The sequence below is a fragment of the Chrysemys picta genome, chromosome 6 (assembly GCF_011386835.1).
Source record: "Chrysemys picta bellii isolate R12L10 chromosome 6, ASM1138683v2, whole genome shotgun sequence".
In the NCBI taxonomy this organism is placed as follows: domain Eukaryota; kingdom Metazoa; phylum Chordata; order Testudines; family Emydidae; genus Chrysemys; species Chrysemys picta.
The window spans coordinates 114020545-114032605 of NC_088796.1; the positions used below are offsets into that span (position 1 = coordinate 114020545).

Sequence of the window (12061 nt, forward strand, 5' to 3'; positions counted from 1 at the left end):
ACAAAAACAAAACATCCCCAAAAGCTTGCTGGTGCTAATTTCAGATGGGGCTATTAACAGTACAACTGAGGAGATATAGTTTTAGGATTTCTGAAGAGAAGCAGTCTGTCAGTAAGCTGCATGATTAATAAACATTTTATGTTACATAGATAAACACACAGCAAAATGGCCAATTGTTTTGTGAAAGGATGAACTGTTTGCTGTAAACTGGATAGTAACAGTAGCTGCTTGTGGCTCAGCCACAGCGACAACAGTGTTGTGTGATATAAAAGCAAAGTGGTACTTGGTATGCAGTGCTGCGGTCTGGGGATCACGCTAGTCATGCCATGGGTAAGCCAACAATGGGAGAAGAGTAATCTTAGTGTTTAATGTGCGCTGTTTGCCCAGAATACCTCTAATTAATACACCCTAATAAACATGGGCTGGCATCAAAAGTGCAGTTGAACAGACAAAGACACATGGAGAAATACTGACTCAGTATCGTGAATCCTGATCATGACTTCATTGGGCTGCCGGTTCCCTCAATACACTGTTTGGGCAAAATCTGCAAATACAAACATAAAACGCTATGCGAACACAGATGTCCATGTCTACAGTGTTTGGGAAAAGAACTACACTTTATGTGGGGTTGGGTTTTTTAGTGTAAGGAAGATGTTGGCCTGACAGCCCTGGAGACTGAAATACTCTGTCCACAGAACAAGTTATGGCATGAACAGAGGCAACTCCTGCTTCCTGGCTAGGAGCTGCAACCGTGCTGGAGGACTTGGAGAGAACATCTCTTCAGTTTTCCTGCCTGTTCAAATCTCTGGCTGCTCCTCCGAAAAGTCTACCAATTAACGCTAATTAACATGCATCGGACAAAGCACATTTTATAAAGGAAGACACAATAGTGCCTGATGTTATATTAGCGTTATTTGAGAAATGATCATGTACTTCAAAAACAATGAGGCTAGACTTCACTCTAAGTTATACCTGTGTAAATCTAAAGTAATGATATTGACTACAAAAGAAATACTCTGCATTCACATCAGTGGAAATATGAATAAAATCTGGCCCTGTGTCATCACACACAAGGGAAAGAGATAAGGCTAAGTTACACAGTCTGAACCGTGGAACTTCCTGACTTAAAAGTGTGCAACTATAGGTGCTGGGGGTGCTGCTGCACCCCCAGGCTTGAAGTGGTTTCCATTATATAGATGGTTTACACTTTGGTTCAGTGGCCCTCAGCACCCCCACTATAAAAATTGTTCCAGCGCCCCAAAGTGCAACTGTGAAACGTTAATGCTGCCCAGTGTAGTGTAAGTTTTTTGATGTAATATATAGCATTGCTTACTGTAAATCAACAGGACATACAGCTATTCTGATTAGGTTAATGTAATAAAAAGCCATCGCTTTACTCTTTGGTTTGTCTACTCAAATTCTTAGACTTGTATTAGAGTAGAGTTTTCTATAGAAAAATGTAAAACCATTCTCTTTCAGCAATTTTAGATGCTTATTTTTAATTGCATCAAATGTAAAGTGAAAACTTATTGGAGCCCCTGCCCTGTTTTGAAATCAATGGCAGTTTTAATACTGAATATAATGGAGCGGATAAGGACATTTTATATTTGATCACTGGGGGACAAATTTAGTCCTAGCAGGAGATGGTACCAACTCCACTGGATTCATTCCATTAATACAACTCCACTGATTCTACTGGAGTAGCAATCACTTACACTAAGGCTGAATGTGTCGCTGTATCTTTAAATGAGAAACTGTTTTTAATACATATGGTAAACAGACATTTAGAAAATATCTTGCTTTAATTTGCTTCATCTATGTCCCATTTTATTACTTTTTGTTCTCATAAAACAAAATACTTGTAAGAAATGACATCTGTGAGCAAGCACAGATTTCCTGAGGGAGGAGGAGAAGTAGAAGCCACATCAGGAGGAAAAGTGAAGCAGAGAGCCAAATTCTGCTATCACTTACACCAATGCAAATCAGGAGTAACTCCACTGATGCCAGTGAATTTACATCAGTGTAAGAGATCAGAATCAGACCCATAGTTTGTAAGGCACTTTAGGATCTTTCGTGGGCTAGTCTACCCTAAAAAGGCGTTGTTGCTATAACTATATTGGCATAGCTACACTGGTAGAGCCCCCTATCTTGCAGCTTATGCTGGCATAAGGAGATCTTTTGCCTGCCTAGTTAAAGCAATTCCCTGAACAACATAAGCTCAAGGACGCTTTTGCCAATCAGGGCCGGCTCCAGGGTTTTGGCTGCCCCAAGCAGCAAAAAAAAAAAAAAAGCCGCGATCGCGTTCTGCAGCGGCACTTCGGCAGGAGGTCCTTCGCTCCGAGCGGGAGTGAGGGACCGTCCGCCGAATTGCCGCCGAATAGCTGGACCTGCCGCCCCTCTCCGGAGTGGCCGCCCCAAGCACCTGCTTGCCAAACTGGTGCCTGGAGCCGGCCCTGTTGCCAATATAGCTGTGTCTACCTACAGGGTTTTGCTGGCATAGCTATGTTGGACAAAGGGTGTGGATTTTTTTCACACCTGAGTGACACAGTCATGCCACCAAACATTGTAGCATAGTCCTGGCCTGTATGAAAAGCATTATGTAAAACATTGCTATACTTATTAAAACAGAAGAATACGCACACTGAAATATACTGCTATCTATGGCCGATAGGTTGCCCAGCACCGGTATAGGTATGTTTACATTTCAATACAATTTTATCTAGATTTTAATATAAGCTCATGTGTGTGCTGGGATTTCCCAGCTCCTAGCACATGATGGGAGAATCAGAGCTAGCAGGGGCGGAAGAATCACTTTGTTCATCCCCTGGCATTTTGCAGGACTGCCCCACCATCACTCCCATGAAACCTCTAGTGCAGGGATCGGCAACCTTTGGCACACGGCCCGCCGGGGTGAGCCCCTGGCAGGCCAGGCCAGTTTGCTCACCTGCCACTTCCGCAGGTTCGGCCGATCACGGCTCCCACCGGCCGCAGTTTGCCGCTCCAGGCCAATGGGGGCTGCGGGAAGCCGCAGCCAGCACATCCCTCAGCCTGTGCCGCTTCCCGCAGCCCCCATTGGCCTGGAGCAGCGAACCGCGGCCAGTGGGAGCCGCGATCGGCCGAACCTGCAGACGCAGCAGGTAAACAAACCGGCCCAGCCTGCCAGGGGGCTTACTCTGGCGGGCCGTGAGCCAAAGGTTGCCGATCCCTGCTCTAGTCTAACTTGTAATGCAGGAACTCACGGGAGCCCTGGATCTGCACACAGCTCTATGACATTGTGCCAATGGAAAACTTGAGTAGTTTTGCTCAGGTAACCTGAACCTTTAGATTAAAACCCTGGTTTCAAAGTACACTTTGGGTACCCAATCCCAGCGTATGTTCTCACCCTCTCTGGGACCTTGCACAGGATTCTACAGCAAGGAGACTAGGTATATTTTTTGATTCATCTCTCCTCTTAATGAGATCTAATGTAACTGCATGTTAATCAGTAATGTTCAGGAACCAGAAAGTGTGCTTTTAAAAACTCTTCTGCCTTTGTGATCCTTGTTCCTTCAGATGAACTCCACCATATTCTGAAGCTAAATTTAGCCTCAAACTCCCACCATTTAAAACAAATTCCTTTAAAAATGCTAATAAATCTAAAGAGCAGGAGCCTGCCCTGCCTGTAAGTTGCAGGCCAGCTCAATGTATTGAGTTAAAAAAAACCAAAACACTGCAGTGCATCAAGGACTGTGCTCAGATGTCATGGCTTTTCAGGAACAGATTTTATTGCACTCCCAAGTCACTGTTATCCAACAAAATGCAACGTAGTGGCAACAGACCCTCAAAGCTCACAGCATCTACATCTGACAGCTAGAAAGTGACTGAACTGACACTCTTACTACAGCTCACCATTTTAAGGTGTTTTTACCATGTGCAACTCCCACTGTCCTCCAAGGGAAAACATCTTGAGGTACAGGGCTGGCATTAGATATAATTCTTGTAGGCAGCCATCTAGAGCACTAATTTTTTTTTAGGAGACCCTGCTCCAGCCACACTAATCCCTAGACAGGAGAGTTTTCAGGAGCACAAGTGAGAAGCTCTCCCACCAACATAGCGCTGTCCACACTGGCGCTTATATTCGTGTACCTTATGTCGCTTGGGGGTTGATTTATTCACACCCAAGTGACATAAGTTATGCCAACATAAGCAGTAGTATAGATGTAGTCTGTGTTTATACATTTCAATTTGATACTGGTGGAAGCACCTAAACTGGCTAGAAAGCAAATCCAAAAAGGCCTCGCTAAAAGGCCAACAGTTTTTCATACTTTTTTTGGATGTCAACAGAGCTAACTTGAGCTGAAGGCTCAAGTGCCAGTTTCAGGGTCTCCTCTGTGGAGGAAGAGGGGATAATTGTCATACAACAGCCACTATGGCATTTTGCACTTCTACAGTACCTTCCATTCAAGGAGCACAAAACATTTTGCAAGCATTCATGAATTTAGCCTCATAACACCCCTGTAAAGCTGGTATTATTATATCGGTTTTATAGATGAGGAACTGATGATAGAGATGTTAATTGGCTTCCCCAATGTCACACAGGAAATCTGTGGCAACAGAGTGCAATTCATTTAACAAGATTGGGCTTGAACCACAAGACCATGAATGACTCAAATTAACGTCTGTAAGTCACTCTAAAGATGTAACGTACTATACAGTTACCTATTATTTATTACGAATGGCACTTGGTTCGCTGCAGGAAAAGAGAACAAGCATCAGGAGTGAGGCATTATACATGCAACAGGGCTGGTCAGTATATTGCAATCTCTCTGGAGTCCCATTAGAATTTTTACCAAGAATCAAATTTAAATTTCAAAATATTTACAGTAATGTCTCAGGGTGTCCTGCTTATCAGCTGTTCTGAAGGGCACGTTTTCAAAGACTTTCTCTAGGATTCAATCATCTGTCCTTGTATTTCTCCTTAGAACTGCCTGCAGTGCTAGCAAGTGAGTCAGCTCTCCCTTTTGCCACATGGGACAAAGAACTTTTAGAACTCTGTCAAAATAACCAGGTGTCGGAGGTGGAGGGGAATGACCCACTAATCAGTAAGGCTTAAAAATACAGCCCCCATCTTTTGGTTGACTCAAGAACTAATCAGGTAACTGCCTAAAGGAAATCATCTATGTACAATCCCAATTTGCTCTTTGATTTTACAATTGCTGTACTGGGATTTAAAAGCCAGATAAGCCCCATTTTAAAAAGCCATCATCCTGCCTCCAGGCTAGTCTTTGTCAGCTTTATTATTATTAATCCAGTACCAGCATTTGGAGTTGTTTCTCTTTTTCAAAAATACTTTGATTCATCAGCCGGCTTTTGGTTTAGAGAGCGCATGGCAATCGGTTTATTTAATCAGAGCTTGGCCCATTTTCTAATTTAGTGGGATAATTTTGGCTCATTTCCTGCAACGGTGAACTTGCTGGGGCACAGCTCATCCTTAGCAGTTGCATTAACGTTTGAGATGATTAGTCATGTCTGTGTTCACTTTGGCAATCAGTTCCCTCCTCTCTGCCCAGAAGAAGAGGAAGATACAGACATATGTTTTTATGCATTTCCATGCTGTGGTCTAGGCTGATGGTTGCCAAGAAGATTCTGGAAGCGAGGCAGCGAGAGCAGGTGGGGCTCCATCAGCCTGCTGACATGGTACTTCCTGATGCAGGTCAGGGACATAACCTCTTTGAAGCTGCTGAATTCCATCAGAATTCTAAATAGAATTTCCATTCCCAGGAGCAGATTGCTGGAATGCACGAGGATTTGCACACAATGGACATATCACCAGCTGGATTCCATTCCTCGCTCTGCAACGGACTCACTCTGGACTTGGGCAAGCTGCTTCGTCACTCTGGCCAAATTCAGGAATAAGGGGGTTACCAACTGAAACCGTCTTTACTCTCTCTGTATTCTGGGGCCAGCACAGACCTCAGGGCTGCTCTAACTTGTGGAGCAGTGTTCTCCAAACACGCTCTGGTCTACCTCTCATATCTCCTGCCTCTGACATGTCCCCAGGCTGGGCACAGAGATGGGGGATGAGGTAGAGCTGCTTTAGCATCTCTATGCCCTCTTTTCTGTAGCCGTATCCTCAAGGGCCTCTTTTCATCCCTTTAAGGCCCCTTTCTACTGCCGGTGTGGTGTAAAGGGGCCACAGTGCAACAGAGAATCATCCCCTCTATGCTTAAGTTTTCCCATCTGTAACATTGGCATAACAGGTACCTACAACAAAGGGATGTTGTGGATTAATTGATATCCTAAAAGGAAATTTCTTAACTGGTCATTCCTTTCTGGGGACCATTGGTAAACTCTCGTCTCCTTTGTGTCACTCCACATTTCCTGCTCCAGTCAAGATAAACACATAACCCTTCCTCCACACACAAACAGAGGCATCTGCTTTACACACAAAGGCATCTACTTTTTGCACATGTGCATGCAGACACACAGAGAGAAAGACACAGAGGCAAGTGTCTGCTTTTTACACACACAGGGACGCATTTCTGGTCAGCCATGCTCGTAATGTGCATTTAACCATTAAAAAAAGCAGAAAAGTGCCAACGCTTCCTTAATAACTTGTAGGATACAGAATTGCGACTTCGGACTTGTGGAGAACCCTGAGCCCCATCCATTCTAAAGGTGCCCCCGGGCCCAGTGCTAACGTTTGCACAGAGAACCCCTTTCCAAATTGAACCTTCCCTCTCCTCTCAAAGATGTTTTTAAACCTTCAGGAAATAGTGAAAGTATGTCCCATTTCTGGAATCTCATCTTTGGAGACAATAAGTTAAACATTGATCTATCTAGAGCCAAGTCTCCTAAGTCAAGGGAAGTGTCTGGTTTTGTCTGAATCTCTGACTGAAAGTGAATAAATCCAAGTGCAGCACACCCACTACTTTCACAAGCACCGACATATTATTATACAGGTCACCTCCGCCCTCCCCTCCCTCATCCTGCACTCTATTCTTACTATTTCCCCAATTGTAAATGCTGCAGTAGAGGGAATTGGCCTATTGCAGAGGCATGAGTTCATTTATTTAAATGGTCTGTCTTGAAACACAGACATTTCATTCCTAGTGGAGATCAACTGTGACAGGTTTGGAAAAGGCTCAATTAAGGGAAAGAAAAAGGAGAATTCTCCACCACGTTAGGCTGTAGATTACCACTTACCAAAGGCTCTAGCTCCTTGCGGTCTATGACGTTGAGCTCTGTTACAAAGTAATAAAAGTGCTTGTAACAGGTATTGACGTGGGCCTCAGCTCCCATGATGATGATGCGGTCGAAGTGATGAATGTAGACGTGAACGAATACCCGGAACAGCCTGCACAGGATCTTCTTGCAGATCTGAAGGAAGTTCTTTGGAAAGGGAACACCTGTGAACAAAGAAGGTAGGATAATTGCTTTAGATTAGATCACTGCTTTCTGAAAGGGAGTTCTGAAGATTCAGACATAGGCTCCAATCCAGCAAAGCACTTATGCCTAGAGCCCTGTGCACATACAAAATTTGTATCTGCATCCAATCCGCATATATGGTCTGTGGATATAAAGCGGATATCCGCAGATTTGCAGGGCTCTAGATATAAAATTTGGATCCTCATCCATCCATGAGTCGCAAACATGGTCCATGGATATCTGCATCTGCAGATCCAAAGTGGATATCTGCAGATTTGCAGGGCTCTATTTATGCCTGTGCTTATCTTTTTACCTACGGTACTGTGATCACTCACTGTAGTGGGGTGGCCACCCCGCTCCTGCCCAGAGGGGTTAAAACAGACCTGGAGAGGGCTACAGCTGGGAAAAGAAAGGCTGATTGGGGAAGCAGCCACAGGTGAGACCACGCCCCAATCAGGCCATGGCTAGCCCTATAAGAGGGCTGAGAGCCAGAGGCTGAGAAGACACTCTCTTTAGCCTTTTGAGAGAGAAGGACCTGGCTGCCTGGGAAGCTGAGAAGGGTATCTAGGGTGGAGCAGTGCTGGGGAAGGGCAGAGGGAGCTGGGGAGCTCCAGCCTAGCAAAGCTCCAGGCTGCAAGCCGAGTGAAGGGCCCACAAGAGTACTAGGGCAGCCCAGATATAGGCAGAAGCAGCTGGTTCAACCTCCCTTGCAGATGACGAGTGGTTTACAGACTGCCGTCGGCCCCTGGGACCGGAGGCTAAATGGAGACGGGCGGTAGCCACTGAGGCAAGGTGGGGAAAGGGGGTTGGGGGTTCCCCTGGGAGGGGAGACTCAGACAGAGGGAGTACTGCGGTGGGCAGAACCCCTGGGTAAAGGGTACCAGGGTCCGGGAGGGACATGGGGGCCAGCGGCAGTCGAGACATCAGACAGCAGAGGGTGCTCTGGAACTGGAAAAGAGCTAATTCCCTGGACAACCAGCAGGAGGCGCCGTGCCAGTGAGTGGTTGTCCCGCCACACTCACGTTTAAAAGTGATCATGAGCTTAAGTGCTTTGCTGGATCAAGATCATAGGCACTGGTACTGGTCCCACAGACAACAATGAGGGCCTTGCCATTTACTTTAAGGGGGGCAGAGCCAGACACTTAATGTCCACGAGTATGAATCTGATTCCCAAGTGTACCATCTTGCTTAGGGCTTGGCTACACTTGCGAGTTACAGTGCATTAAAGGAGCCCCGGGCCCACTAGCTCACTCCCCGTCCACACTGGCAAGGCACGTAGAGCGCTCTGACTCGGCGGCTCCAGCGCTGCTGGTACTCCACCTCGGCGAGTGGAAGAACGTTTGCTGCGCCCCCGCTGGAGCACCGCAGCACCAGTGTGAACGAGGTGTTGCATTATTGCGCTCTGATTGGCCTCCGGAAACGTCCCATAATCCCCGTAAGTCAAGTGGCCACTCCTGTCATTGTTTTGGATATGCCCTTTGAAAGCTCCGTTTGACAGCTGGCTGCTTATCTGCTCCGGGACAAAGCAACCATTAGTGTGGAATGCTGTGTGAGAGAGAGAGGGGCGGGGGGGTGGGGGTCTGCTGCTGTCTGAACTTACAAGACAGCATGCTGACATGCTCTCAGCTCCCCAAAAACCCACTCTCTCTCCCCCCTCACATACACACAACACACACCCTGTCACACTCCACCCCCCACCCCCATTTGAAAAGCATGTTGCAGCCACTTGCATGCTGGGATAGCTACCACAATGCACTGCTCTCTGTGGCTGTTGCAAGAGCTGCTAATGTGGCCACGCCAGTGCGCTGTCAGCTGTCAGTGTGGACAGACTACAGCGCTTTCCCTACTGCGCTCTATGAAGGCTGGTTTAACTCAAAGCGCTCTACATCTGCAAGTGTAGCCATGCCCTTACACAGATCATTTTCAGCTCCAGGACTACCGTTCCTCGTGCTATGAGATTAAGCCCATGATGCACATGATGAGCTTGGTTCCAGGGGATGGATCTCATTGACTGTGTTGCCATCTTTATACAAAGTCTAAGGTGGAAGAGACTGCTCCAGTCACTTTTTAATCTTCATCCCTATTCTATGCACCTTTTACAATTGTTATTTTAATAGAATGTCTCTTATACATTTGGGGCAGCTGTCCCAGTGTCCCATGCACTGTAATGAACAGGCGCACACTCCAAAGCAAGCATTGCTGCTGCTACTGGCAAGGGAACAGTCAGACATCCACAACACAGCACTGAAGAGCACTTCAAAATTCTCTTAAATGAAACCTGATCTTGCAAAGTGCTCTGTATCTTCAATTGTCATTGGACTTCTGTAAAGTTGAAGGCCTTTAGCTCTTCACAGGATCAGGTCCTTAATGAGCAGATATAGAGATAAAACAATTTACTAGCACCCCATCTAAAATTCTGACCTAGAGCCAGCTTTGCAAAGTGTTTTAGTGTGAACTTTATCACATAGTCACTTTGCATAGCATTGTGCGCCCTCCTGATTTTTGCTTGGATTCTGGGGTTTGATCAGATCCAACAGCAAAAGTTATATTCACCATGTTTTGCAGAGATATCACCCACTGGCCAGGTTCATTTCAAACTTGGCCTGAGTTCATCTGAAACTTGATACAGGTTCCCTCTAACGGGTCACAAATGCTTGGCCCAAGTTTCAAGTTCAGAATGAAAGTCAACACCAGGTGAACACTCACCTGGGCTTGTGTCATGAAGGTTTTGCACAGCTGTAATTAGATACTCCGCAGCTCCCCTCACAGTCTTTTGTTCCAACTGCGATAGAGCTTTCCTTACTATTCCTTTATACCCCTTCTGAAGTGTTTTACAGTTACACTTGAACTTATACAATGCAGCAATTGATGTGAAGGCAGCAGCTGTATATGTTACAAATTATTTCAAAAAGGGAGAAAACACTAATCTTTTTCCTTTGCATAATATATTACCAAATGATTCATCTGGGCAGTGAGAAACCAACCAGGCATTTATATAAGGAGATTTACTCCTTTTTAAATGTTTGGTGATACAAAATATGTCTTCTCTATAAGTAACTCAAACACCAGGTTGACAAAACCAAATAGGGAAAAGCCCATGTTCAGGATCTCCCCCCTCCACTTCCAAACACCAGTGTCCAGACAGCACTCTCAGTAACGTTGCCACCTACTTACATTTAATATTAGTTGAAAGCATCTGTTCGTCTCCTTTAAAACAAGAAAGTATATTATCCCAACTTTACAGCTGAGTAAATCGAGGCACATAGAGGCGAAGGACTGCCAAATAAATAAGTACGGAAGAGAACAAAGATAAGAACAAAGATAAGATCAAATCCAGAAAGCAGAAACCACTCCTACAAGAGCAAATTCCAAGCTCGTGGAGGGAGAAGGGACATGGCCACATAAATCCACTGAACAGATGGGAAAAATATAGACATCCTGCAGGAAACCTATGAAGGCACATTGCCAGCCAATCCACTGTTTGACAAGAGAAAGGGGTGGACTAATTCCCTTCTGATGGAGCTCATAATGCCAGGCCCTGGTCTGTAGCAACTCATCAAGTCATACTGAGAACCCAGAACAACTTGAGCCATTTTCAAATGCTTGAATCCCAATGCACAGGCTGCTCCATGTTAGTTAATGCTGCTGTAGTCAGCATTAATTTACAGGGGAAATTGCACCTTATTTCTACTACCTTGGAAAACAGCATAAAGTGGCTGCACCCCAAGTCCTTCTCCGCTTCTGCCAGACACTCAGCCTAGTGTTTGCAGCATTTCTCATTCATGTAAATGGAGAGGAGTTGGTGGCAGCTGTTACAAGAGAGCTCTATCTTGGTGGAGGTGTAAATAGTTAATAGATACAGTGCCATTAGACGGTGCTCAAGAACATGCAGTATAGCTCCAAGGTTTCGCAGAACTCAAAAAACCTGGTGAATGCAGCTATTTACATGAAGCTCTTAACAGCGGCTATGTAGTCTACGTTATGGTTGCATAGCTGCGTTTTCCCTCCACAGCCACCTTCTCTGGCCCTTCGCTGTGTAAATTAATGCCCATCTGTTACCCTGCATGTCACATGAACAAGGGGAGCAGACGAGTTTAAGTATCTTGTCCAAGGCCACAGAATGAGGCTAATATCCAGTACTCTCAGGAATAGAACCTAGAAGGGATCTTGTCACCTAATCCACTGCTGTGACCACTAGAACATATTCCCTTCCTACCATATGCATTGATGACTTAGACTCAGAAATGGTTAATCCAAATCATTTGTCAAAATGTCATGTTTATCCCCAGGCTGTGGATAAACCTCAATTAACAAGATCTAGCTGCATTAATTCAATGGCAAACAAGACCACCAGTGAAGTCCTCCATATTTTGTCTCATGCTTCCATCCGCCCAGCACCAAATTTGGCAAGACAGGAATGGTTCACATCGATGTTCATGAAAAAAAAAACCCATCACCACAAGTGAGAGAGCCAGGGCCGGCTCCAGGCACCAGTGGAGGAAGCACATGCCTGGGGAGGCACATGCTAAGGGGCGGCATTCCGTCTATTCTTGGGGCGGCACAGTCTCCGAGCGGCTTTTTTTTTGCTTCAGCAGTTCGGGTATCTTTTTTTTTTTTTTTTTTTTTTGCTTGGGGGGCGGCAAAAATGGTAGAG

At 45.5% G+C, this 12061-nt stretch overlaps 1 protein-coding gene across 6 annotated transcripts in view; it reads right to left on the reverse strand.

Moving 5' to 3' along the window:
- Positions 1 to 12061, reverse strand: part of MOB3B (MOB kinase activator 3B) — a 145518-nt gene that overhangs the window by 22094 nt on the left and 111363 nt on the right. For 3 of the 6 annotated variants that reach the window (XM_065549678.1, XM_065549676.1, XM_065549677.1), the window contains 2 exons: positions 7186 to 7388; positions 479 to 544 (listed from right to left, as the gene is read on the reverse strand). In XM_065549678.1, coding sequence (XP_065405750.1) covers positions 494 to 544; positions 7186 to 7388 — 254 coding nt within the window. In that variant the 3' untranslated portion in view covers positions 479 to 493. Of the gene's footprint in view, positions 1 to 478; positions 545 to 3721; positions 5876 to 7185; positions 7389 to 12061 lie in introns of those variants that run through there. The other 3 variants (XM_005294753.5, XM_024105658.3, XM_065549680.1) reach the window with 2 other exon arrangements.